The sequence below is a fragment of the Poecilia mexicana genome, unplaced genomic scaffold, assembly GCF_051168715.1.
Source record: "Poecilia mexicana isolate PSO_F unplaced genomic scaffold, ASM5116871v1 scaffold_19, whole genome shotgun sequence".
Classification (NCBI taxonomy): domain Eukaryota; kingdom Metazoa; phylum Chordata; class Actinopteri; order Cyprinodontiformes; family Poeciliidae; genus Poecilia; species Poecilia mexicana.
The window spans coordinates 20,706,782-20,734,523 of record NW_028263388.1 but is presented as its reverse complement, the minus strand read 5'-3'; the positions used below and the strand labels follow the sequence as shown (position 1 = coordinate 20,734,523).

Here is a 27,742-nt window from a genome sequence, read left to right as displayed (position 1 = left end):
AACTTTTGGAATAAGAGGAGGAAAATCTACCCAAAAATAAAATGCATTAACAGTTTATTTTATTCACTAGTGGTTCAAAACAAAAAAAGGAAGAGATTGTGTGAAACCCCATTTCTTTCATATAGATGGACCCATAAATTCTGCTAGACGATAAATTGTTCCAGAAGTTACTGCAATAAACAATGTTGTTTTGACACCATTTTAAGTAATATAATGGTAATGGCAAAATAATATTGCAAGAACAGATTCTCAGAGATCAGTAAACATTTAACACAGGAACTGGAAGACATTTTAAATATCCAAAATAAATAAAACAACAAATAGAATGAATTTTGAAGTCTTTCTAAACAAAATTGTCCAAATAATAAAAAAAAAGGGCTATTTGAGTCCAAAGCACCAAATTGAAGACTTTTACCATCCAGTTTTTGGTAGAAAGAGAGAAAAAAAAAGAGAAATGATAAATCATGCCAATGGAAATTATTGAGTTTGTTTTAATTTACCATACAATTAATTGATTTATTGATTGTGTCAACCCTTTACATACACATTATAACATCTATTCTACCAACATAATTTTATTCAGAACATAAAACAATTCACCAGAGAAGAAGCGTTTAAAATAATTTCTTTATTATTGAACCACTAAGTGTCAGCATATTACAAAAACAAAGCAGTTTTCACAGTTAAATAAAATAAGCAAAATAAAGACCGAACACAGCAGGCGTTACAGAATGTTACAGGTTGGTCGGGACTTCTCAGCTGCACGTCGTCCACAAATAAGGCAAACTGCTTTCATATTCCCTCGCCTCAAACATTCACAGGCGCTTTGTTGTCCTGGATGGTTCTACATGTTACCGTTTTGTTCTTCAGGTACTGCAGCGCAACTAAAGCGTCTGATTCACATTAGCATCCAACCGTTTGTGGACCGATCGGGGCTGTAAACGTGGTTTTTACTCCAGGAAAGGCTTTGACTCCTTAAATGTTCAGCTCCCTTACTTTATAATGATTCTTCACTTTTATAGACAGATGTTTTAATAAAAACATTTCACCAAAATTATCTTTGGTTTAATAGTGGTGATAAATCTGGAGAAGATTTAAAAAAAAAAAAGAGAAAAATAATTGCTAAGGTGCGGCGCTTAAAACCAAAAAGCTCAATTCGGCACTTGTTTAAAAAAAAGCCTGACGCAGAAAAAAACTAATTACAGTGAATGATGGTTAATGTGCATAAGAAGTATAAAAAGCATTACTGTATTGCTGAGCTTGAACAGATTTTAACATTGGCTGCTGTTCATGCAATTTAACCATCCAGACTTTCCAGCCAGTTGGAAATACAATGTTTTAAATCAGTTCCCCAAAAACAGATCTCTCTGCTTTTCTACTTAATTTCAAAGTCTATTGATTTTTATTTTCGTACCGTCCATTGGGTTGACCTTTTTCTCCCCAAAAAAGAAAAAAAGAATAAGTTACATGTCTAAATTTGTTAAATATCCCAACAAAACTAAATCTAAAAATATCTGTCTCCCCTTTTCCTTTTAAAAAGTAAAATGAAAATGCCTAAACAGATCCTTAATTGGTGCGTATCTCAACGTTCCCTCCCCCAGCGGCAGCGGCGGCCATTAACCGTAACATTAATGGCTCCCAACCCATTAACGTTTCTCTCAAACCGCCACGCCGGTCAGCGAGCGCCAGGATGAGATGTTCACATGGACATGTGTTCAGGAAGCACGTAGGAGATGTCGTCCCACGGGTGGCGGTACAGACCCTGCTTCAGCCTCTTCTGGTCCAGGTAATGCCCTAAAGAGGAGGAAAAGTTCATAATAAAGAGGATAATTTGAACCTGGGTAGCGGTTTTATTATTATTATTGAACGGGACTCACCAATGAAGCCCATACTACGGCCGAGAACAAAGATCCCATTCAGAGCGCCGATCTCCACAAATTCGTCGGCTTCATCCCTGGAACCGGTTTAACAGTCAGGTGAGAAACACAGGAATCAAAGTCAAATTTTATCCGTGTAGCACATTTCAGCAGCAAGGTATTTACATCATAAAAACAAAGTCAGAAAAAACTGTCAACAATTTACCATCATTACACATCAGATTATTGATTATTAATGTTTAATGATTAGTTTTCAAAAGCAACTCTAATGAGGTGGGTTTTTAGTCTAGACCAGTGTTTCTCAACCCTGGTCCATCTTTGTTCCATCTTTTAATGCTTTAATAATGTAATATAAAAAAGGTTCAAGTGGTTAAATGTGCAGAATGTGCAATTTATTTTTCATAAAAACATAATCCTTTATTAAAATAATTGTTATTTGCAGCCATATAAGTAATTAAAAATATGTAAAAAGTGAAATAATTTAATGAGACATGCGACAATTTAAGAAAAAAAATAAATTTTGCAGATGAGCCTGTATTCAGATTAGAAACCTTTAGCTACACATTCTGTTCCTCTGGTTTACTGCAGAGGAACAGTGACTCTGGACCCCCGCCGTCCAGGAGCGACTCTGGACCCCCGCCGTCCAGGAGCGACTCTGGACCCCCGCCGTCCAGGAGCGACTCTGGACCCCCGCCGTCCAGGAGCGACTCTGGACCCCCGCCGTCCAGGAGCGACTCTGGACCCCCGCCGTCCAGGAGCGACTCTGGACCCCCGCCGTCCAGGAGCGACTCTGGACCCCCGCCGTCCAGGAGCGACTCTGGACCCCCGCCGTCCAGGAGCGACTCTGGACCCCCGCCGTCCAGGAGCGACTCTGGACCCCCGCCGTCCAGGAGCGACTCTGGACCCCCGCCGTCCAGGAGCGACTCTGGACCCCCGCCGTCCAGGAGCGACTCTGGACCCCCGCCGTCCAGGAGCGACTCTGGACCCCCGCCGTCCAGGAGCGACTCTGGACCCCCGCCGTCCAGGAGCGACTCTGGACCCCCGCCGTCCAGGAGCGACTCTGGACCCCCGCCGTCCAGGAGCGACTCTGGACCCCCGCCGTCCAGGAGCGACTCTGGACCCCCGCCGTCCAGGAGCGACTCTGGACCCCCGCCGTCCAGGAGCGACTCTGGACCCGCCGTCCAGGAGCGACTCTGGATGCCGACATGCGGGATGCCGACCTGAAGGGTCGGCATCCCGCATGTTTAAAACACCAGAACTAAAATCGTTCATTTGCAGAACCTCTGCAGAATTTTGTGTCACTTGATTTGCATTTCCATTTGAGCAGCAGAGATGCTGTTAAAAACCGAAGGACGCGTTCCCTTGAGGACTGGAGTTTGATTTCTGGTTCGATCAGGATTGTCTCGTCTTACCGTGTGAAGCCTCCACAGGTTCTGAGCAGGTCCACAAAGGAAACGCCAATAAACCCGTCGACATTCAGGATCAAATTGGGTTTCTAGAAGAAAGAAAAAAAAAAAAGCAATAAAAGTGTTGATTTTTTTGTAATTAGTCATTTATGACAGTTTTTCTTGGTTCAAAACGAATAAAAGCGATATAATTTGTACATCAGTAGAAATCTGATATAAACTTTTCAATCAATGCTAAAATGAGCATTTTAAGTTAATTTACGACATTACTTTTTCTTGATTTTATTTTATACAAAACAAGAATAAATTCTCCTTCAATAGATTTCAGCATCAAAGTGTCCATTAAACCAAATGAGACGTATATTTTTTCCTGAAGTACCTTGGAAGTAGTGATCTTCTCCACCTCTAGTGCGTAGTCTAGCAGCTGGGTCGACGGGAAGTGCTGCTTCACAAAGTCCTTCAGTATCTGGACTCGCATGTCCGGATTGTTGATCTAAAAACAAAATGAGCTGCATTCAGTTTTCTGTTTGAAACAGATTCATCAAAATTACCGTTGATGCCATCTGTCACGATTAATTCTGCTGGACGACAAACTGCTCCAGAAGTTACCGCGATAAACGATAATATTGTCGTCTTGAGACAATTTTTAAGGTTTCCCCCAGAAAACCTGCTAAGCTCAGCGGGTGGATGCCAGAGCAGTCATTCATAATTTTTTATCTAATTTCTGAGAGAAAAAATGTTTAAAGTTGACAGGAAATTTCAAAATATCACCTGATAATTATGTGTTATTGGAAGATTGGGAGAGTAACACCTGAACACCAACGATAAAGTCTTAAAAAATATAAACATTTAAAAAAAATAATAAAAAAAAACACTTAGCCTGGTGGGAGCAGAAGTAAAGCTTGGCAGCTTATAATACCATTATCAGGGTTTCCCTCAGTGTAATGGCAAAAACACAAGAACACATTCTGAAAGATCAGTAAACTTTAAAGTCTAATAAGCATTTAACACTGGAGCTGGAAGACTTTTTAAATATCCAGAGTAAATAAACAAAACGACAAATAAAATGAATTTTGAAGTCTTTGTAAACAAAATTGTCCTAAAAAAAAAACCGCTAAATGAGACTAAAGAAGTGAAGAGTTTTATCACCCAGTTTTTGGTAGAAAGAGAGAAAAAAAGATAAATCATGCCGATGGAAATTATTGAGCTTGTTTTAATTTATCATGCAATTAATTGATTTATTGATTATTGTGACAGATGTAGTTAATAGTCATAATTCAAGAGCATTGTTGAAAACAGGAAGTGCTTACCGATTTGACCCTGTGGCCGATGCCCATGATCAGCTTCCCGTCTTTCTTCATCTTGTTGACGAACTCCATTGGCAGCATGCCGCTGTCGAACGCCTTGCTGAACTGCTTTGCTGCTGCATCCAGAGCGCCTCCAAAACGATCCCCCTGATCACACAGATAGATTTTGTTTTAGTGATGCTCTTACAAGCAAAACACAAAATGTAAATGAAATTGGTCAACAGCCAAAAAACTGTCTGGTGTTTTTCAACTGTTTTAGGGTAATTTTGATGAGCTGGATCCAAACATCACATTGGTTTTGCCCAATCAGGTCAACTTTCTGAACTGAGCTACATATTAGTTTGGGATATTAGTTTGAGATTTCCCTGCTGCTGCTGAGCATAGGAGGCATTTGAAGAAACGGAAGTTCATGCCCTTAATTTTGCGCAATGAAGACGTAACATTCAGCTTACATGTACTTACCCTTATCATGCAGTAGCAGGAAGTGAAATTAATTTGATGGGGACTCTTAATAGATGGTAAATTGTGAAAATAATTTGCTAGATATTGAAAGTTCCAGTTTTTATGGGTAAATGGGCAAATATATTTACTCACAGGACATTTAAGGAACTTTGTACAATTAAAATAAGCAGAAATATCCAGGTGGATATTTGAAACGTGTGTCATAAAGGGTTAATACACTCCGTTAGAAAATAATTTCCTTTCTCCTAAAACCTTTTTTGGAGGAGAAATATTAACAGAAATGAACTGATGTCGTCACAAAAGATCGGATTTCTCCAAATTAGAATAAAAACCTGACTGATATATAATTTATATAATTTTTGGATTAGCCAAAAATGTCATTTTTGGCTGTTTTTTTTTTTTTTTTTTTTGGGGGGAGGGGGGAACAGAAAAAAAAAAAAGAATTTACAAAAACACATTTTTTTGTAACCCAGTGTGATAAAGTTTATGCCAAGATATTTCTGACACATCTTAGGTTGAAATATTTCAGTAATTGTTGGAGATTATGTGAGATGTTACTGACGATGGTGAGCAGCCCAGACGTGAGGCTGGAGATGAGGTCTTTGCCGGCACGAGCGCAGACGATCGTGTTGTGAGCGCCGGAGACGGCGGGTCCGTGGTCAGCCGTCACCATCAGGCACATCTCGATGAACTGACAGGCGTAGCGCGGCAGCCTGAACACAAAAGCAGCTTTAAATGATCACATTTCCACTCCGTCCAAACCAGTTCTCAGTAAATCTGACACGATAATAAATTTGCAAGATGATAAATTGTCCCAGTAGTTATTGCGATAGACAATAATATTTAAATAATTTTAAATTAATATATTGAGAACGGCATAAAGTACCCTCTCAAATACCAATAACACGTAATTTTGTACAGAACACAACACTAGGGTTGGGCATTTATTGTATCGTTTATCATTTATTGTAATAAACTTCTTATGATAAGAACTTTGTTTAGATGTTTTCTTACTGGGCTGAAAACTATTTACAAATAGAAAAACATATGATGGAGAGACAATTTGTTGATTTTTTGCTCTGACAATTTTTATTTTTGGATTGATTTAAGGCTAAAGAGTGTTGCTTGTATCTTTGTTTCCAACAAAAGAGAAAATAATAAAGAAGTTTTAGATGTTTTTTTGCTTAAAAAAAACAACTAAAAATAAGAATAAAATATTTGTTTAAAAATGACAGATTTCTTGTTGTGGACATGAATCAAAATGTGAAAAAAAACTTGATTTATTGTCACAATAAATTACAATTAATGATGTTTAAAACACCCCAGTTTTACCCTTTTCTCCACCATATGTTTAATAAGTGTCAATAAATCTGAAAATAGAGTACAGTACAGTTTAGTAATACAAATCACACTTCTTTATGACTGGCGTCCTAAAAAATGCTTTACAAATGGGCAGTATTTGTGTTTGTGGGGCTATAATTGCTGTGACACACAGCAATGGTCACACAGTTACATAAACAAACACAAAGTAAATAATTCCTATTGTCACTTATCACAATACTACCACAAAATATCATGATAAAACTTTAAGTTGCTCAGACCCACTTAACACTGGAACTGGTCGATATTTTAAATAACCAAAACCAATAAATAAAACCACTTACAACTGAAACCATAAATAAAATCGATTATGAGCTCATCCCAACTTATGTGATTAATTACCTGCTCACTTCTCAGCCTATTTTAAAGATATAAATTCACAAAAACAGAAGACAAACTGGTGGGTGGAGAAAACATGGCTGCATGCCAGATGAGGCAAACCAACTAAACCGAAGACGAATGGGAAGGGCAAATTGTATAACCTGAGGCCGTGATGGCCATTTAGTGGGCGGGGCTAAACGGGGAGACATAAAACCGACTGGGGCAAACTGAGAAGGCGGGAAACACTGAAATCAGAACATAAGCTGTTCATTTAATATTAATATTCAATCAGCACAGGATCAAGTCTGAAATATTTCTCCTGAAAAGCCCCTCCATGGATCGACTGCCAGACTTTAGGGACTCTGTTCTGGGAACAAACCAGGAAAAATAAAAGACAAACGTCACTTTTTCTGTCGGTTTTCATGACACCAACCTGCGCTGGAACCAGAGCAGGCCCAGAACTCCTCCGATGCCCATCTCCTCCTTAAACACCTCCGTGATGGCCATGCCGGCGTAGATGAGCTCCTGGCCTCGCTCGTCACAGATGCTCGTCATGAAGGAGGCTGGCTTACGGATCAGGCCCAACTCCTGGTTTAAAAAAGGATAAAAGAAGCACATCATTCCAGCACTTTGCACTGGTAAATTCTTGAGTTTACTCATTATCAAAGTGCTGAAGGTTTCTCACCCGAGCCCAGGAGTAGTCCATGGGTACAGTTGGAGGAGGGACTTCTTGTGCAGGAACGATTGTGCCCTTGGCCACCAGATCATCATAAACGCTCCTGTTCCATTGCATACAGTTAGTAAAAGTCCCAAAAAACAAATCGCTGTTAAAATGATTAATTCCTTACTTGATCACGTCACCCAGCTCATCGAAGCTCTTCGGTACGTACGCGCCGGCGTCCCTCAGAGCCTGGTTCTTGGCCATTGCCGTCTCCGACGCCTGGTGGGCACAAGCTCCTGCATGGCCGAACTGAACCTGCAGGTGCCAGTATCACCTGGTGAACCCAGTTTTCACTCCAAAGCCACTTTATTTGCCAATACGGTTAAAACTAACCTCTGAAGCAAACATGGTGGCACATGTTCCGATACACCAGCACACGACGGGTTTAGTGATTACGTTGTCTTTGATGCCCTGGCAGATTTTGTACTCATCTGTGCCTCCAATCTAAGAAACGGAGGAAGATTATAGAAATGAGAGGCTGCCGCAAACAATCAAATCAACACGAGGAATTACTGGAGTGACTCCCACCTCTCCCAGTACCACGATCATCTTAATCCCTGGAGTTTCCTGGTAGCGCAGGACATGGTCCATGAAGGTAGTACCTGGATATCTGGACAGCAAAAAATATTTAGTTCCACCTCAAGTTTCAGTTGTCACTTTTAAAGGGAAAAATTCACATCTTTATACTTCCATTTGGGTTTCAACTGCTTCTAAAAAACCTCTGGAATATAAAGCTGCAAATTAGTAGCCACTGCTCCTCACCTAGCAACCCTAGTCCGTTACCTAGCAACCCTAGTTCGTTACCTAGCAACGTCAGAAGAGTTCCATAATGGACACATTTTTTAGACTGCAAAAACTCAAAATCTTACCAAGTATTTTTGGTCTTGTTTCTAGTGCGAATATCTCAGCAAACTTGAAATAAGCCAAACCTAATTTACAAGTAACTATTCAGCAACTTATAAAAGCTTGTTGCAAGTAAACAATTCCTCAATATTGATGAAAAAGTTCTTGTTCCATTGGCAGATTAATTATAACAAGACATTTTTCCCCATGTTATGAGTTAATTTATCTACCAATAGAACTTAAAAAAAAAAAAAAAAAAATCAATATTAAGGAATTATTTACTTAAAACATGCCACTACATCTTGCTGAAAAGTTTATTTTAAGTTAGTTTGTCTTACTTTAAGTGTAATAAGATATCTGCACAAGAAACTAGACCAAAATTACTTGGTAAGATTTTGTGTTTTTGCAGCATAGACCTCTCTTAACTTGTTCAAGGATAATTTAAAAGAAGATGCTAGTACCTGTCTCCTCCGATGGCTACGCCTTCATAAACGCCATCTGTAGTGCGGGAGATGATGTTGTTCAGCTCGTTGGACATGCCTCCAGAGCGAGACACGTACGCCACGCTCCCAGGGCGGTACAGTTTGGATGCTAGGATGTTGTCCAACATGCCGCCCGTGTTGCCGATCTTAAAACAACCTGGCTTGATCCCACCAACCTGGGGTTCACAATGCAACAGAGCAACTCAATCAGGGTTTCTCTGAGTTTCAATAGCTTAAATTTGAGACAATTTTGGAGAACCCAGGTTAGAAAATCTGCTATTATTTAAGGACTAAAAATTATTTTACACAGTTCTAGACCTCGTTTGGTTTTTAACTGGCATGTTTGGTGAGTTTAAGCTCTGTACCGTGGCAGGACCGATGATGGTGACGCCTTTCTCGTCTGCGATCTTTATCAACTTCCTGGTCTGAGCTTCTGGGATGCCTTCAGCTATGATGGCGATGGTGTGAACCTGAAAACATCCCAGACAAACATTAGATTGATGCACATTTGTCTGAATATTTGGTTACTCACAGCTTCTCACTGTACCTGTGGGTACTGCATGGCCTCCAGCGTGCTGTCGTAAGCTGAACGCAGGGAAGCGAAGCTGATCATGACGTCCACTTCGGGGTGCTTTTTCATGGCGTCGGCCATGTTCTTGTAGACAGGCACCAGGATCTCTTTGTGGCCCCAATAGAACTTCTGTTTGTGATCTCCACTGAGAAATACAAAACGGAAACATGAGAAAGTTTCCACTTCATTAAAGTTAGTAACTCTTTGCAGACTAACTGTGCTAAGCATTTCTAAATGAAATTTAATGCTGTTGGTTATTATACTTTGTTGATTTCAGTCGATAAAATAAAGTTAATCACACAATTAGGATACCAGCTTAAGATGTTCTGTTGAGCAAATCTGTCCTGGTGTCACCTTTTCTACATGGTATGCCCAAAACGCAAAAATAGGACATGACTAAAAAAAAAAAAGAAAGACGTACTAATAAAATTAAATTACATCTTCTAGTTGAAATGGTTTTTAGTTCAACTGCGGTGATTCATTCTGAGTTTGCCGTGTCAGATTGCAACATTTTCTACCCCACTGCAAAAATACAAAATCTTACCAAGTATTTTGGTCAAGTTTCTAGTCTTAGTGCTCTTGAAATAAGATAAAACAAGCTCCTATATCTTCCTGAAAAGTTACTTGTAAGTTAATTTTAAGTAAATGGTTCATTATCATTAATAGTTCCATTGGCAGATCATTTCACTTATAACAAGTGATTTTTCAAGTTAATTTTTTTCCCAAAGAAACTAGCACTTTTTCACCAATATGAAGGAATTATTTACTTAAAACAAGTCTCCATTTCTTGCTAAACAGTTACTTGTTTTATTATAAACTGGAGCATGCTGGGAAACCTACGTGAAAGGGTAAACGATGGCAGCCACAGAGGGTTGGTCTCGGGAGCACACGTAGTCAAAATCCAGCATGCCCTGCACGGCGCGCGTCTGCATGCCCCAGACGATGGCCTTGGTGTGACTGCTGAACAGCGTGGTTGCTTTGGCTGGTAGGACAAAATAAATAAAATAAACATTCAAACTGTTATTTTAAAAAGGAGCAAAGCCAGTTATAAAAGGATGGGAGTCGAGGTAAGTTGGGAAAACTGCAGCGTTGGGAACATCAACAAGCAGAACACGAGGGATCTCGGTCTGAGGAGAAACGTGGAGGAGGTGGAGAAAAACACCGCACCAACACAGCAAACCACTTCAAAAAGTAATTTCACACCCAAAGCCACCTTAAAAAAGGGAATTTGTATCAACCGCCAGACATTCTTAACTCAATCATTTATGTAGCAAACACAACAAAACATGGCTACTTTCACACTGCAGCCTGAATTGACCCAATTTCAGTTTTTTGTCAAATCGGATTTTTTTTTTTTTTTTTTTTTTTTTGCCGTGATCGTTTATACTTCCAAATATAGGCGACTTGTATGTGACCTCCAGTGTGAACTGCAAACGACCTGAAAGTGTCCCGCATGCGCAGTAGAGGGCGCAATAACGTCAGCATGCTCAGTGTTTTACCAACCGCCATAAAGAAGAAGTAGTGCTCAGTGTTTGCGGAAGTAAACATGGATGCTAACGGCGGAGCATAGCTTATGATTTTAAAGCTGTTGTCCGACCGTAGCCAGGATATTAACATCAACATGCTGGCTTCATTATACGGACTATAATGAAGACTATAATCCTCATTATAGTGCGCCATTGTTGTTTTTCTTCCCGCTTGCGCCTATCGGGACGTAGAATAATGGCACTTGCTTGTTGAGTGTTAATGACGTTGAGGTCGGGTTAATGCGACCTGGACGTTCAGGTCAGATTTGAATCGGATATCCAAGTGGCCTGTGTCACATCCTAAAATAATCCGACCCGTTTTGTTCAGACTGTCATGAAAAGATCAGATACAGGTCACATTACAGCAAAAAAAAAAAAAAAAAAAAAAGTAATTGGGTCACTTCGGCTGCAGTGTGAATGTAGCCATATTCACACCTTTCATGGGATTCATTAGAGACTTCACAATCATTAATGAGCAATATTGTTAAATTACATTTCTACCCCTTTTCTGCATCAGTGCAGGTGAATTTGCTCCGTCAGCAACCCAGCCCCCTTGGAGGGCTGAAACTGAGTTAGCAGGGAACCAGACGGTTCTCAGAGCTTACATTTCATTTGTTCTGGCAGAATCAGTTTAATCTCCTCTCAAACAGACATCTTTACTATCTTAAAGCTCCTTGGGCAAATAATTGAACGTACAATGGTAGCATTACGTTTCAAAGCTTGTACAAATCACTGGATTATGTCTTAATTTAGATAAAATAAATATTTTATCAAAGTACCTGCGGGAAATTGATATAATTTGCAAACTTGTCAAATTAATTTGCAGTTTTGAAGAAGCAGAGTGAGCTAAATAATGCTGCCACCATTCATTAAAAAGGTTTAAAAACATTCAACTAGACAGAACCTTGAAAAATTTAAATATCTGAGGCTCAGGAGAACTTTCAATACTCTGTAACATATCCAAGGTGTTTTTTAATCTCCATGTCATATTAGTGTTCAATAAACTTCATTATACAACTGTGCCGTTTCAAAAAGTATGACTAGACATCCAGTTGGTTCAGATTGTCTCACCATTATGATGAAGGCTATGAGTAATTAGTTTTTAGTTGTATATCAATCCGTTTCTTTTATTCCAGGGCGAAATTATAAAAAAGAACAATTTAAAGTTTAAATTTGTTGCTTTGCAGAAAGTAAAATCCATTTAATTTGTTTATGTCCTCTTCAAACACCCAATTTCAGAAAATTAAATTTTTAAACAACAAAAAAGTGGCTAAACTATTCATTTTTAATTATATCATAAGATTGTTGATGACAATTAATGTGTGTTTAAAGTAAAACCTGCAGAGGAACTTTTGTCCTAAAATCAGTAAGGGTGTATAATAGTTATATGCATAATTTTGACAATGTTCACAATAAATTCAAACTTAAGCACTCAAGTTTTGGTTTTTCTGTTTTGCATGAATCAAGTCTTTTTCAATGCATCTTAAAAAGCTCCACAATTTGCATTAAAATGTCCATGATCGCATACAACATGCAGCAATAAAAAATAAAATGAAAATAATCAGTCTCCAAATTCTTTACCTTCTGTACATCTGATCTTTAAGTTAGACAGATGAAAGTGTTTATAGATTTTTCATAATGCCTGACTAGTGGGGGATGTTTTCAGATGAAGCTTGCCTCAAAGCTGCAGTATGTTAAAATAAAATATGTAGGGTGATTGACAGCGTTAAGACCCGCCTCCTGGCTCTCATTGGTTGCTGCTAGTTAGCACTCAGAACAGGTAAATGAGCTTGATTTTTTTCACAGATTAAACTGTCAACATAATGACAGTATCAACAAATATATATTTTTAGATTAGTTACATACTGCTTCTTTAAAGAAACCACATCCTGTTTTCTGCACTATTCTAAGTCGGTCAACTTTCTTTTATAGTTTCTAAAATGATTCCCTAACCATTAAAAACTCAGTCATTAAACTTTAGTCTGTGGAGGAGTGTTCGGTTTAACTTGAATTTAAAAAAATAAGGTCAGTTTGGGGATAAAGAGAAAGCAAGGGGGCAAATGAAGGTTAACAAAAGGGTTGGGGGGCTGGAGGTTTCTCACATCCATCCATACCTCCACTGCAGACCGAAGAAGCTTGAGCTTCTGCAACACCACAGGAACAGAAATTATGACAATAGAATAGAAAGAAAAACAAAAAGAATTGAGTCTGGCTTTACTGCACTCATTAACACTCCTAAAATGCAGTGGGAACTGCGTCATGTCTGCAAGCACACCCTTTAAAAGCACAGCAGAGGAAAGAGTGTGCAAAGCTCAGCTGCTACAGGCCATGCCTCTCTGCTGCTGCAAGGACCAACATCTAAAAGATTCAATTAAAAAACTGGATCTACTGGCTAGCATCAAATATACCTAGCAACTTTTCTGAATCTTAATAGTAAAATGAGGTGATTTTAACATGTAGGGGTACCATTGTGTAAATGTGAAGCCTAAAATGCAGCCGATCGCAGTGAGAGCATGGCACACCTCTAGCTTACCTTTCCAACCATCTGTGACCACATTCTTCAGAGGCCACAGTAAAGAATGAAGAGATTCTTAGAGAAACAAGCATGGAAGAGCATAAATGACAGTTGGAGCAGCAAAACCAAGAAAAAAGGGTAAAAATACAAAAACAGTTTGCAGGGATAAAGGAGCAAAGGTAAAAAACATAAATGGGGGGAGAAGCGAGATAAATTACAGACAACTATCTATAAGTATAAATATGTGGGAGCGGTTCAATCATATTTACCTGGTGGAAGGCCTGCTTTCGACTTTTTGGGCGGGGTGACGTCATTTGTAGTTTTGGGTTCAGAGAACGAAGCTGTTCTTGATGAAGCCGGAGTCTGAGAGAGAGCAGGGAGGAACGATTTAATGGAACCAGAACCGACCGAAAAGAGCAGCGCAACACGAGAGTCTTAAGAAAAGTTCAGCCAGTTACACTCAGATTGTACCGACTGCTTCACTTTAAAGCTGAGTAAATGATGCACTACACTTTGGCAACTAATTTTAAACAGTTTGCACAATAAACAAATAAAAGGTTTACTGTGTAAAGTTTCCTCATGGTGTAATCTAACATAAAAGAAAGATTGCTTAATATGTAACAAGTCTGTTCTTGCTTGGACAAAGTAAAGCTGCACAAACTGGTTTCAAGGATGATGCATGTCAAAGATTAAACCTGCAAGACTGGATTCAGAAAATCCTGTAAATACCAGAGTTAAATACCATTAAGTAGATTTTTGATAACCTTTTCTCTCAAAAACAGCTCACCGGTAAAGTGCATTACTACATAAATATAATAAATAAATTAGAGATAGACAACTGGTGCAAGACTCTTAGACTGAATTCATGTCCCGATTCATGTCGTTTCTGTACCGTACGGGATTTTATGTCTAATGCTTATTTTGCAAGGTCCAAAAATGGAAAATATGTTTTAAAAAGTGGCAAAACTGCATAACCTCACAGTGAAACAGAGATTCCATTTGGTGCTGCTTTATGCTCAAACAACTTTAATTTTTCAGATGGACGAAAAGCAGCTGAAGCGATCGTCATTAAACTTTATGACATCCAAAGCAAAGTGCGTAGTTGATGAAGGAAAGTGAAGATTTTCCCTGCAAACCATTAAACTGCAACAACCTTGAAGGGCAATCTGGGTTATCAGAGTCAAAGTGAAACATAAAGCAACAAGCAAGCAGGAGGAAAACATGAATTTATGAATATTAGCTGAATGCTTGGAATCAGCCATAGCTTGATGATTTTTTTCTAAATATACAGCTCTGGAAAAAATTAAGAGACCACCTGAAATGACCAGTTTCTCTGATTTTACTCTTTATAGGTTTATGTTTGAGTAAAATAAACATTGTTATTTTATTCTATGAACTACTGACGATATGTCTCTGAACAACCAAGCAAAAATTTAGTATTTATTTGGTCACAATAACGAAAAAGATGCAGTGCTTCCAGACCTCAAATAATGCAAAGAAAACAAGAAGTTCATATTCATTTAGAAACAAACTAATGTTTTAACTCAGGAAGAGTTCAGAATCAATATTTGGTGGAATAACCAGGATGTTTTGATGTGATTCAATGCAGTGATCTCTTCATTTTTCCAAGAGCTGCATGTTTGAGAGGTGAAAAAAGTCATTTTAAAAACCATTAGCAAACCATCACAGTAAATACCTAAAGACGTCATGGCGAAACGTTAAGTCTCTTAATTTTTTTTCCACAGTTGTATATTGTATAATGCTAATTTTGTCAACTTTTATACAGACTAACAATTATTGCTGTTAGTTATCATACAATTAATAAGAGCCATTTAATTACTAACTGACCAATAGTTCCTGCACTGGGAAGCTATGGAGAGGAAGTGAACCTACCATGGGGCTGCTGTTGGCGTTGAGGAGAAAGTTGGCGGTGTGGACGGCGACTGGAGGCAGGTTGGGGATCGGCCGGTGACCCAGAGCCATGCCAACGATGGCCGTCATGTGAGTCTCAGTTCCAAACACATGAATAGGAATACCTGTGGTCTTCCCTTTAAAAAAAACAATACGTTTTCAGATCATCAGTAATCAGAGCGACTAAAGACAAACATGGATGGGTTTTTCTAGATCTCGCTGGACATTAGTCCTTTTAATCCTGGAAATGTTCTTCAGGTGATAGAAGGCCGACTTTGTAACCGTCTTTATGTGATTCTGAAGGTTCGGGTCAGAGTTCATCACTACACACCTGATTGCTAGTTTCAATCTTTGAGGATGTATGCAGAATTTCACTCACCTACTTCCCCCATCACCCTCAGGCCTTCCTGGTAGTTGGGCCCGCCACGCCGCACAAATATGCTGACCTCGTGCTCCTTTAGAGGACCTTGGTAGTCTTTAATGGCCCTGACGATGCCCTGAGGGAGGAAGAAGTGAAAGCAGTTCAATCTATAAAGACATTAAACCTCTTCAAGAACAGTCAACTCAGATTTCAATAGGAACTGTTAAGATTTAGTTTGATGAACCACAGAAAGTAGCACATAATTTTCATTAAAGAATTAAAAATCAAATGCAAAAATACATTGACACTTCTAAAGAAAAACTGAACAAGCTCAAGAGGTCTTGTTTACTTTTGTTCATCAAAATGGCTGATGCTGCTGGAAAATATTTCATAAAAGTTGCACATCTCTTGAAGCCATAATCTGTCACAGTAATTATTGTTTTGGAATATTTTCAAGTAGTGCAATGTTTGGCCTCTCAAAGAGCAATGTCTTTAATTTTATACACGGAAACTTGAAGATATTTTAAATATTCACAGCACAACAACCAAAATAATAAATAAAAACCAAACAACTGGAACTATAAATAAAATGTATGATTTCTCTAAACAAAATTTCCCTTCAAAAAATAGAAATGAAATGACTGAGATCTTTTTTATTCATCATGAAATTCATTTATTAATTGCTTATCGCGACAGACTTAATTTCTCTAATTTGGCTAATATTATATTTCTTAAGATAAAATACTGCAGTTTTCTTTTGTTTAAAAAAAGAAAATGACAGAAGATCCATTGATTTTAGGTCCTGGTATCCAAGAGTGATTGATATAACCAACTCTGTTAACATGTTTTACCTTGAATGTAGCTGCGACGTTGGTGAAGTTTGCAATACTTCCTCCTATGATCAGCACTTTCCCTGTAGGGAGAAAAATAAACTAAAAACCAAGATATTTCTTGATGTAATCTGACACCTAAAATGCAGAGAGCAAAGCAACAGCCACTCTCTGAATATTGACATCTCAGGAAAACAATTATTTAAAAAGAAAGTTTTTTTCCCCACTTATCAATAATAAATATCTGGTTTATCCAAAACAGGTTGATTTCCCTAAAGCCATTTCAACTCTAGCTCTTTTTTTTTTATCTTTACTTAGAAAACCAGCTAAAGTTTCATCTGTATTTACCTTGAGGATGTTTCTCTCGAGTCATCAGAGACAGGATGGTTTTTGCATAGTCGTAGGTCTGCTGTTCACTCGGCGCACCGGAATACTCGCCATAGTTGGCCAGCTCCTCCACGCCACCCAAGTCACATATTGTGTCGCTAAAAATGAAGAAAACATTCAGTTACTGATCAACAGATGATGAAAATGTGAAGGGGTGCCAGGAATTGTAAACAAATCTCATACAAGCCTGAGATGCTTTCAAATTTCAAGCCAGAAAGAGGAAGGACAAAATGTGAAATATGTAAAAATATGTGCAGTTTTACCAGAAAAATAAAGAAGCTCATAAAGTGACTAGGCTACCTGTAGACCACAGAGGCACCTCCTCCAGCCACCATGGTCCAGATCCTGCCTTGAGGGTTCAACAGGGTCAACTTCAAACTGGCTCCACTCTTTGCATCCAGATCTGCGATGTAGGCTTCCTGAAATTATAAAAAAAAAAAAAGTCAGTAAAGATGGAGACATTTACTGACAAACATTTGTTACATTTTCAGAACTGTAGTTCACATTCACCCTGCACTGAGTCAAACGACCAAAACTAACTGAAAAACATGTCCCCCCCGTCGCCTGTGGGGGCGCTGCACCAAGAACTACTGAAGGAATCGACACAAAACCTCTGAAGAAGACCAGCACTACTTCCTTCTTCACAACATGTAAACAAAAACGGAGCGGTGTCAGATTTTAGCGGTTGTAGGATTGCTCCATTTATATACATCACTGGTTTAGACGCCCTGTTAGCCGCTAACGCTAGCGGCGCTCCTGCGGGCGCCATTACTGAGAGTCACCGAGTCATGTCCGCAAAACCAGACTGTTCCACTGCGGGATGAGCAGGAAACCGGCACAAAAATGATCGTAGCACCTTTATTTCTTATCCGATTTCTATAAAATATGGCTTAAATTAAAGCTGATAATATTGCTGACGTTCGTAAGTATTCTCCCTTGATATAAATCTATAAACAGTTTGGTTTTTGTCAAGATGCAAGAAAGGACTAAGCAAATTGCTCTTTTATACTGACCATTAGAATAATATTACATAATTGCCGCTGTTAAAATTAGTTTATCAAAATGTGACAAATACTTTATGAAATATGTCATCCTATTTGATGATTGTTCAAACAAACGAGGCAATTAGTCCAGTTTTTGTAATTTATTAAAGGTTTTTAAAAAATTACAGCTGCTGTAGTGCGCCACAGCAAAGAGGAAATAAGCTGATAAACAGGTAAAGCAACTTTAAATCATTTATATTCTGCATTTCCTCGCTCTCCGCGTCGGCATGCAGACCAGTTGCCATGACAACCGACAACGTTAACCCGCAGAGCAGAGCGTAAATATATTCCGCTTTCAAACCGCATCACAGTTCACTTGAATCGGACCCAGACCGAGGTTCCTAGGCGGATCAGAGTTCTGGTCCGCATTAGAATTCAAATTTGCATTCACATTCCCAAAAAACGGATCAGACTTTCCAGACAAACAAATTAGAGTAGGGCTGCACCGATTCCAGTTTTCTGTAATCGCCAATTACCGATCTTTTAAAAAGCTTAACCTGCCGATTTTGGCCATTCAATTTTTTTTTTTGTCTAAAATGTTGCTCATTATAGCAAGAAAGTTGTTGAGTTGGCAACAGGGGGGTCACTATTGTTACTTATAATCTTGCAGACGTAAATTGGTGGGCCGGTCTGTCAGTCAAACCTTCCTTACTGGAGAGCAAAAGAGGACAGTGGTTGATTCTTAGACCTTTGCCGAGCTAGATCAGATCAGTGGATAAGATCGGCTTCGTAAAAATCGGCTGATCATCTATCTCCCACAATTAAGGAAATCGGCTGGCCGATAAACTGATGCACCCCCAAATTAGAGTCTGATTAAAGCAGACTAGACCGGGCTGGTGTGAATACACCCTAAATCTTACTAGTGTCTGTAAAATAAATAAATTTCCTCAGAAGATGAATAAACAAATAAGCACCTGATACCTCGGTAGTCATTAATAGTTAAAACGATGAAAGTGAAGCAAAGGTAGGAACCTGAGGAGGATAGCTGAGCTCACCTCTGGGTATGCTTCTCTGCCGAACGGAGGAGGAAACTCCACGTCACCCCACTTCGCCTTGCAGATAAAATCTGCTGTAGCGTCAATTTTGGCTGCCATGTCGAGGACATACACTCCGTCCTTTGTCACGACTGGTTAGGGAAGTGAAATTATACATTTTTTTTAACATTCTGGCCACCAATTGTCACAAAAAAAAAAATTATTTACTCAATCTAAATAAGACAATACAACGTTTACCAAGAGGGTTGATCTCAAGGTAGGTGAAGTAGAGGTCCTCATACAGGCTGAAGAGTGCCACAATAAAACTGGCCAGCACACTTTAAGAGACAAAAAAAGGGATAAATATCAAAAGAAATGGGTAGGAGTGAAAGGTTTTGGTAGAAAGTGAAACTTAATGAGAACATCATTGACCATACATCTCCTGTTTATAAGAGATAAAGATGTTTGGTTGAATCTATCACTGAAGGTCAAACCCAACAGGAAAGAAGAGCTGCAGTGAAGCCTGGGAATCTCTGCATTTACAGGATGTAAAGGTTATCTTGACATTTGAGTGTTCTTTTTCTTTTTATCTTTTCCTACACAAGAATATTCACATGGGGAACAGCTCCTCTTTTTAAAGTGTCTCAAAAGCAAAAGATTACAAAGAAAGACGGGAAGGAAATGGGTGAGGTGTCAAATTTATTTTCAGCTGTGAACCATACAGAAATAACCCGTGAACTCTTTCAGCAGTGGTCTAAAAACAAACAAAACACAAATTTTGGTATTGCTGGCATTCCATATTTACTCCCCAGAAGAGAAAGTATAAATATTGACACAAATACTTGTCCGTACTCTTTCTTGTTGTCGGGGACGTGTGTGAGGAGCTGCTCTTTGACTTGGGCGTCACTCAGTTTGTCGTCCACGGCGACGGTCAGCCTCTGGGCCTTGGCGTCCACGTCACCCACCTCCACTCCGCCTTCGTGGTAGAAAAGTACGTGGTCGCCCTCGCGCGTGGCGTAGATGCAAACGTAAAACTCCTCATCCTGAATGGGTTAAACACGTGAGCAAACGAACACGTCACACCGTGTTTGGACAGGATGTGACGGAGCAAGTCAAGATGAACATCAGCTTTCAACTCTCAGTTTGTTCATCTCAGGAGATCTGAGATGAATCGTTTATCCTGACCCATGGGTCGCTTTAACCGTTCTATATTTAACTGGTCTTTATTTTTATTTTTTAAATTGACGGAAAAATCTGAAGCTCGTTCATCATTTTGACAGCTTGCAGTTCACTCCCCTGGCTCTTTCAACTTTAAGCATAGAGAGCATCGCGCTGAGGAAACTAAATCAGTCAATACCAAAAAGCATCTCTTCTGAATATCCTCTGCAACAGAAGCTGAACTAAATGCATCTTGTTGACGCTGAAGAGTTACAGGCAAGGCGCTTTGGAGCGCGTCTCGTTAAAAAGCCCATTTCAAACTTTGGCTGAAGTAGCAAGTTTAACAAACCTACAGTTTTTTAACAAACCTGCTTAAAAAGAGAAGTAGACAGTTCTTAAAAAAAGAAAGTAATGAGTTAGTTAGGCTGTAATTAGCGCAAACGGCTCTGATTGAGCTGCGGAGATAAAATCCTGTCAGTCAGATTTGCGCTCGACTTTATCCTGCGCTAAAACAAAAATCAAAACAGAGCCGGAAGATGTTAAATGAAAGCTGGGAGAAGTTACGCTGCTTTTTCAAACGGGCTCTAAAACGAAAGCAGTAAAATCCCAATTAAAATAATAAGTCTGGTTTATCTCTCCAATTAAAATAAATTATCTCTAATTAAAATCAGTCACTCAGGGTTGGGTTGGACTTTTTAGGCCCAATCTAAATATCAGCGCAGATTCTCCAGATGCCACCAGGAGGAAGTTGTGAGGCTGCGCGTTCAGACCGCAGCAGGTGAAGCGCTGCTGGAGTCTCATAATTTAAGGAGTCGATTCATTTCATTGTTCCATCAGTGTTTTTTAATCACTGCAGAGATAAAGTTGAATCATCTGCTTGAATAACGTGTGGTGGGATCCGGACAGTCAAAATGACGGACAACAAAAGAGACTAGCGCGACCTGTGTCCTGACCCATAAATCAGCTACAAGCAGCATTCATCGTCATCGGGGTGTGGCCTGAATACGACTCGGCGTCTAGAGTACCCAGCATTCCTTACCTGTGTGTGTGAAACAAATGGCTCAATCAGGAAGTTTTTCAGCACACCTTTTGCCCTTCCAACCTGGCGAAGACAAACACACTCCGGTTAGTTCAGCCCGGCTATAAAGGAGGCTAATTGAGCAGGAAGTTAACATGCAACCCCTGGAAAGCAGCCAGCTATCTGTGGTGAAGTGAGAGTCTTGCATCAGTGAAAACCGGTCTGGTATGTGTGAATCTCCGGTGGACTAGAATAGCCCACCTCCTGACTGAGCGGCTCAAAACGACCCCGGCATTGGATTGCATCATATGCAAGGAACTCGTCCGCTAATGGAGCGCTATCCGTACCGCGTCGAACACATCTTGGCATCTGCAGTTTACCACATTTACCAGGAATCTCATTTTAATTTGTGTCTCCGTTGGACTTTTACACTGCATGATATTCACAGATAAGCTGTGAAAATGAGACACTTTCAGATGGTACAAAGGTCGTACTTTTATTAGGGCTGTGAAACAATTAATTTTTTTAATCTGACTAACCGCAGGGTTACTGTAAACTAGTCAGAATTAATTCTTAAAAACTTAGTTCATAAATGGGTTCTAAATGTTTTTATTAGGGCTGTAAATTGATACATGGGTTAATGTCTCATGTCTGTGATGCTTTTGTATTTATCAGTTTATTTGTTTAATGTTGCTTCTAGGACTGTCGAGATAAATTGTTAAAGCAGTTATTGCAATAAATAATATTGCTTTTTTGAGACAATTTTTAAGTAATATAATGGCAATAACATAATAATAATGCAAGAACACATCCTCAAAGATCAATAGCCTTTAAATTCCAGTGAACACTTAACACTGGAAAACATTTTAAATATCCAAAAATAAACAAAATGACAAATAAAATTAATCTTGAAGTCTTCGTAAACAAAATTTCCTTTAAAAAAGAAAAATAAAGGGCTTGTTGAGAGTGTGGTGGAAAATTACACACACGAACACACACACACAGTTGGGAGTCGTTCTGCTGCAGCTGCATCAGAACCAGGCCGTCTCTCCCATGTTTTGGATTCCTAACCTTGGTATAAAACCTGTGTCGTCTCTGCCTGGCAGAGCTTTTCACCCAGACCTGCTTCATTATCGATCGCCCTAGAAGCTCTCTGTATTGAGCACAATGTATGGATAAACCTGATTGAGTGATTTCACCTGACAGCGCTTGGTAATTTTATTTTATTTTTTTTCACAACAAGACCAAAGCAGCAAACTGAACTTTTATCATCCATTCTTTGGCAGAAAGAGAAACAATAAATCATGACAATGGAAATTATTGAGTTTGTTTTAATTTATTAGGCCTAGTTGCTTCAATCGTAAATAGGTGCTGGTAAAATGATGTTTTGCTACTTTGTTTTGTCGACAGTGAAATAATTTTGGGGGTTTTCCTGTGCTCTTGAGACTCTTCTCTCACATGGTGTGACATCACCCCTGTCGAGCAATTTTATGACTATTTATCCCAAGCAAGAAAAACAAAACTGAAATGCAAATATGCAAGTACTAAACAGTTTGGTGAGAGGGGTAGGAAGGAAATGGTGAGGTGTGGCTCTTCAATCTGGGTGAAATTGCCGTTCCAGTTTTATAATTATCCAGGCTTTCTGGTTTGGTCAACTGGGTTTCTATAAATAGTGGCACAAATTGCTTTCAGGCATCGTGGTCTTCAGGTTTACAGCTCAAACTTAATGACAGAAACTAATATGGTGACTGGGAGGGCAAAGTTTAAGGCAGATGAGTCGAACTTGGTTTCATTTTGGGCCATATCAAAAATCTGACTGCTCTTAAAGGGCCGGTTGTGCCTGAATGTATTGATAAAACCCATTTAACTGTTAAAATATTAATAAATACCTGTCCCACCAGGACTTTGTGATTGTTTTTATGCCTTTCTGAAATCAAAATTTTGTGATGCCAAGTTAGAAATATTTATGAGGAATTTTTATGATTTGCAATAATGTACGATGTTAAATGCAACTTTTTATCATTTGGTGTAACGATCAATGACTAACTTGACGAAGTAAGACTGAGGCAGTCATCTATTAAACCCCAACGTTTTTACAAATTTTTAGAATAATTTGCAGTCAAATCAACATTCAAAATTTTTTTGATTTTGTGTGAATTTTGAGGATTTGTGAAAAACTAGGACTTACTGATGTAATTTGGACCCTAGAGGGCCACATAAAAAGCTACAGTGGGCCAGATTTGGCCCACGCGCCTCTAGTTTGACACACGTGGTTTAAAGTAACCACAGGAACCCTGATTACTCTGTGAGGATATTTGAGAGCAAACCACACCGTGTGAAACATTGGTTTGTTGTGGCTGTGAGAGATAGAGAGTGATACTTCCAGCAGATAACAGGAAGGCTGATCAGAGGACACCAACAATGTTCTTTTAACCAACAGGCAACATTCTGCATTTGGAAATATTGGTAACTTTTTGGAAATCTTAAGAATTAATGGGAGGGTTAATGGGATATTTATTTACTTTTACTGATGCTACAATATTCATCGCCAACATAAGCTGCTAAAGAGAGCCTAAAAATCTTACCTCTAACTATTTTGTGTTTGTTTTAAATTAGCATCTCTCACACACAGTGTAAGGCCATCTCCATATTTTAACTGGTAGGTTAAAAAAATCTCATTAACATAAGTTGGAATCAGCTAAAATCTGTTTAACCAATTTAATTATCTTTAGTTTATTTGACCCATAAATTCTCACTCGCAGATTTCCTGCTTCTTTATTTGTTAGGTTAGTCACCATCTATCTAAATCGGACAGGGAACAGCTGACTCACTGTAATTTCCTTCATGAGGTGACCTTTAAGCCATTCCTTGACTCCCTGGAGGTCCAGGTTGATGCCCACTAGCCCCAGCTTCCCACGTCGTTTAATCAGCTGATCCGGCTTCACCACCAGCCGCTACAGGAGGAACAAGAAGAAAAACATCACGGAAAAGGTGCATAAACACTGGTGGCTCCATCATGAACTGAAAACAAGTCTCCAACTGTTTCACACAAGCAGAGTAAAAGGCTTTTGGACATGAACTGACTCAATGTCCTGCAAATTAGGAACGTGAGACTCCGGGAGCCATGTGATTTCGCTCGCTGGCTGAAACAAAATGTCAAAAAGAAACAGGAGCTTCCTGAACAAGTGGACTTACTTCAGACAGCAGCCACGGGTGCTGCTGTGCGAGGAGGTTCAAGTCGGTCGCAGGGGTTACATTAACGTAGCGGACACGGTTCTGTACAGCAGCTGACGGGTCGATGTATTTGTACAAGAACTCCTTCCCCGTCTGCTCCGATATGGCTTTCGCAGACATCGTACCAGTGGAGAGCACAGGGACTTCAGGGAAAGAAGAATAAAACTGTTAGGTCTCTGCAACATTAGGTATTTTCAACAGCAATAAAACTATTAAAAACTGAGGAACCAGAGACTCTAGAATGAAAAAAAGAAGGACCAATATATGCATTAAGTGAAGCAAAATTATAAATATGCAAAGAATAAACTGCTTGCAAGGCATGTTTTATACACAAGACAACTGAGTGTTTTGCAGAAAAATTTAGTTTAAAAACACAAGGCGGAAAAAAGTACTTCCAGTACTTCTAGCATGTTTCCTAAAACATTGCAAATTTCCCACGTGAGCACTGTAGTGCAGATGTTGATTTCTGTGCAAACAACAATGTTTTAGATAATAATAAACTATCGGGGAAATAAAAGGTCCTTCAGATGAACTGCTGAACTGAATTGCTGCACCTGCAAAAACGGCAAGGAATCCAGTTGCAAAACCAAATGTGGACGGGTCATCTCACAGTCAGGAGTAATGCTGCAATAACACGTCCAGCACTGGAGCTTCACTGGATTATTTGTTTTAAGAATTAAATGTTTTAATCTGTTGGATTATTTAAATCGTCAACCTCAAGTTACACAATAATTACTTGATAGAAATTACAGTTAAGTTAAAATAAGTTATCACATCATGTGGTAACATTTTTGTTAATCTCCTTGTAATTTGATCAAAAGCGCTTTATAAAGTTATTATTATTAGATAAAGGCCTGAATGAGATTCTGACTACATGACAACCTGGAGTAAAAATGACACCATCATAAAAACACAAAACTAAAATGCTTAGCTACATGTTTTTGTGTCCCGAGATGAAGTGCATTGATCTGACTCTTGTGTTTATTTTAAAACTTGATGATAATGTCCTTTTCACATTAAATGTTTTTTTTTAGCTGAATTCAGTGGGATATTTAACAAAATTCATGATCAGATCAGAAATTTTGATAATGTTTTTGTTGAAACAAGAATTAAAAATTTTAACTTGATATTGTGAGTGAAAATAATAGAGGAATGTGGCTCTTTAATGAGATGAGGGCAATTTTTTTTCTTCCATATTGTGGAATCATTATTTGGTTTAAATTGCAGCATTAAGTTAAAACTCACAATTCAAGATTAATCAACTTAAAAACAATGTTTAGACGATTTGTCTCTTGTTAAATCAACATTTCTGAGTAAAAACCAGAACAATGTTCTTGTTAAACTGCATTTTCAAGGCAACAGGTGGACTCTAATTTACAAGTTAAATCACCTTCAAATGTTTTACAGTGCAGCAGCTGAAATAATCGTGTTTTTGGTAAAGAAAGCTACAGACAAACTGAACGGACTAAAATAAGGTTCTTGTATGCCAGACACATATTTCAAGAGGATTTTTTTGAGTACATGAGATAAAAATGTTAGAATAAGAAAAAAGTACATATAAGAGGTATACTGATTTTACAAGAATAACATTTTATGTAATAATTCAATCCAACCATTTTACACAATTTTGAGCATTTTTATCCTAAGCAAGAAAAACAACACTCAAATGCAATCACTTAAGTATTAAATATTTTTGCTTAGTTGTACAAAATGGAGGTAGGAAGAAAAACTGAAATATCTCAACTATATTGTAAATCACAATATAGCTGAGATATTGCGATTTTGCCGTTTGTGGAATATAATCTCACACAAATAGCCGAAAGGAGAAAAAAAAAAAAAAAGACCATTATTTTGAAAAACAGCACTTGACACTGGTTATCTTGCTGTTCCAGTAACAGTATCCAGCCTTACCTGTTTGGTCACCTGGGTTTGTACAAATAGTGGCACAAATTGCTTTCAGGCAGCGCTGGTCTCCAAGTTTACAGCTCAAACTTGATGACAGAAACTAATTTGGTGACTGGGAGGGCAAGGTTTAAAGTATCTCAAGTTAGTCCAGGAAGTTTTTATTGCTACTTGAATACACTCAGCTTCTGTGTCACTGACAACAATTTATGGCGACTTCTTTTCAGCTTCTTTTAAAACCCCCAAGAAAAGATTTCTAATAAGTCTTTAATCATAATGCAGTTAAACTCTCAGATGACCCAGTTTTCATAATACTCATGTCCAATCTATTGTCTGAAGCGACCAAGCCGTGAAATTTAAACATGCGCTTCATATGTAGGGAGCTGAAACCGGAGGCAGCAACATCACAGAAACCACAGAAGAAGAGAAAGGGGGTCAGTGGATGTGGATGCCTCAGTTCTTCTCCAGCTGCACCACACATAGTGAAGGCTTATGAATGAAGCTCCTGTCCAGACTACCACACCCACTCCACTGACTCAGAAGGAAGCCAGGCTAGCTCAATGACCATATTAGCCTTTTTCCCCCCGGTTAGCTAAAATTTTATATAAAAAGGAAGAAATAGCCACAACCAAAAATGTAGTAGTTGCTTGGAGAAGACTTTTAGGTAAGGTTGGCTTGCTTTTCTCATAATTGTAAGCGAATTACTTCATACTTACCGCTTTAAACCTTAACATGTTAACAAAAACACAACAAGCATGTCCACGCAGTGTTAATGTCAGTGGCTGTAGTTCTGTTTCAAACTTCTCAGCATCCTGATTCATACAACCCGAAGTGCTGACAGGCTAGCTAGCATACACTACCAGGATAAAAAACAAATATGGCGAAAGCAAAGTAGCTGAGGAACAACATTTACCTTGAGAATAAACGTTACACCTCCCTGAAGTGAAGGATTGGAGCCCCAGCCACAACTAACGCAGCTTTTCCTGTCCGTTCGCCTTATACCGGAGCCAGTTTCTGTTAGCAGCTCTAACCTCCTGTCGAACCATAATCTGGCCACCGATTACACGTCTCTGCCCGCGTCTGATTGGCTGGAAAATGGTCACGTGCTGACGTGAGTTCCGCCTACATTACTAATTGCAAACATTAACTTTGGATTTTAAAAATGACATTTGAATATACAACTAAATCCAACAAAATGGGTGACCTACTTTTTATGGGGGTTGTGTTTTATTTTTAGACACGAAATTTGAAAAATCAATTGCGTTTGGTAAACTTTCTTTGCTTAAAATATGCAATACAACCATAAACAGAACGTTTCAAAAAGCACATCAGTTTTGTTTCTGACTTTATTTATTTTTAAATAGGTTCTGTTTTTAAAGCAAAAATCTGAAAATATACTGTACATTTTCTAAGTGGTTTATATTTGTCAATAATAGTTTCTTTTTATTTATTTGATACTGGAACTTATTTTAAAAATATAAATTTATATCATTCTTATTACAACCTCCTCTCA

The 27,742-nt window shown here is 38.7% G+C and overlaps 1 protein-coding gene across 3 annotated transcripts; it reads right to left on the bottom strand.

Moving 5' to 3' along the window:
* Positions 1-608: 608 nt before the first annotated feature.
* LOC106926202 (ATP-citrate synthase-like) lies at positions 609-27,297 on the bottom strand. 3 transcript variants are annotated; one of them, XM_015000967.2, is made up of 30 exons: positions 27,143-27,297; positions 24,289-24,470; positions 23,925-24,047; positions 21,115-21,177; positions 19,770-19,960; positions 19,176-19,255; positions 18,939-19,069; positions 17,201-17,319; positions 16,862-16,998; positions 16,535-16,596; positions 15,702-15,819; positions 15,305-15,459; positions 13,681-13,774; positions 13,430-13,486; positions 13,011-13,040; positions 10,211-10,352; positions 9,347-9,515; positions 9,165-9,269; positions 8,779-8,975; positions 8,003-8,084; positions 7,808-7,918; positions 7,602-7,729; positions 7,439-7,532; positions 7,187-7,341; positions 5,615-5,765; positions 4,594-4,737; positions 3,663-3,776; positions 3,290-3,372; positions 1,878-1,954; positions 609-1,794 (listed from the first exon to the last, which is right to left on the bottom strand). In XM_015000967.2, the coding sequence occupies exons 2-30, from the start codon at positions 24,445-24,447 to the stop codon at positions 1,700-1,702; spliced, it is 3,366 nt and encodes a 1,121-aa protein (XP_014856453.2). In that variant the 5' UTR covers positions 24,448-24,470; positions 27,143-27,297; the 3' UTR covers positions 609-1,699. The 3 variants fall into 3 exon arrangements, with proteins under 3 accessions (XP_014856453.2, XP_087857004.1, XP_087857005.1); XM_088000878.1 differs by lacking the exon at positions 13,011-13,040; XM_088000879.1 differs by lacking the exons at positions 13,011-13,040; positions 13,430-13,486.
* Positions 27,298-27,742: the final 445 nt, after the last annotated feature.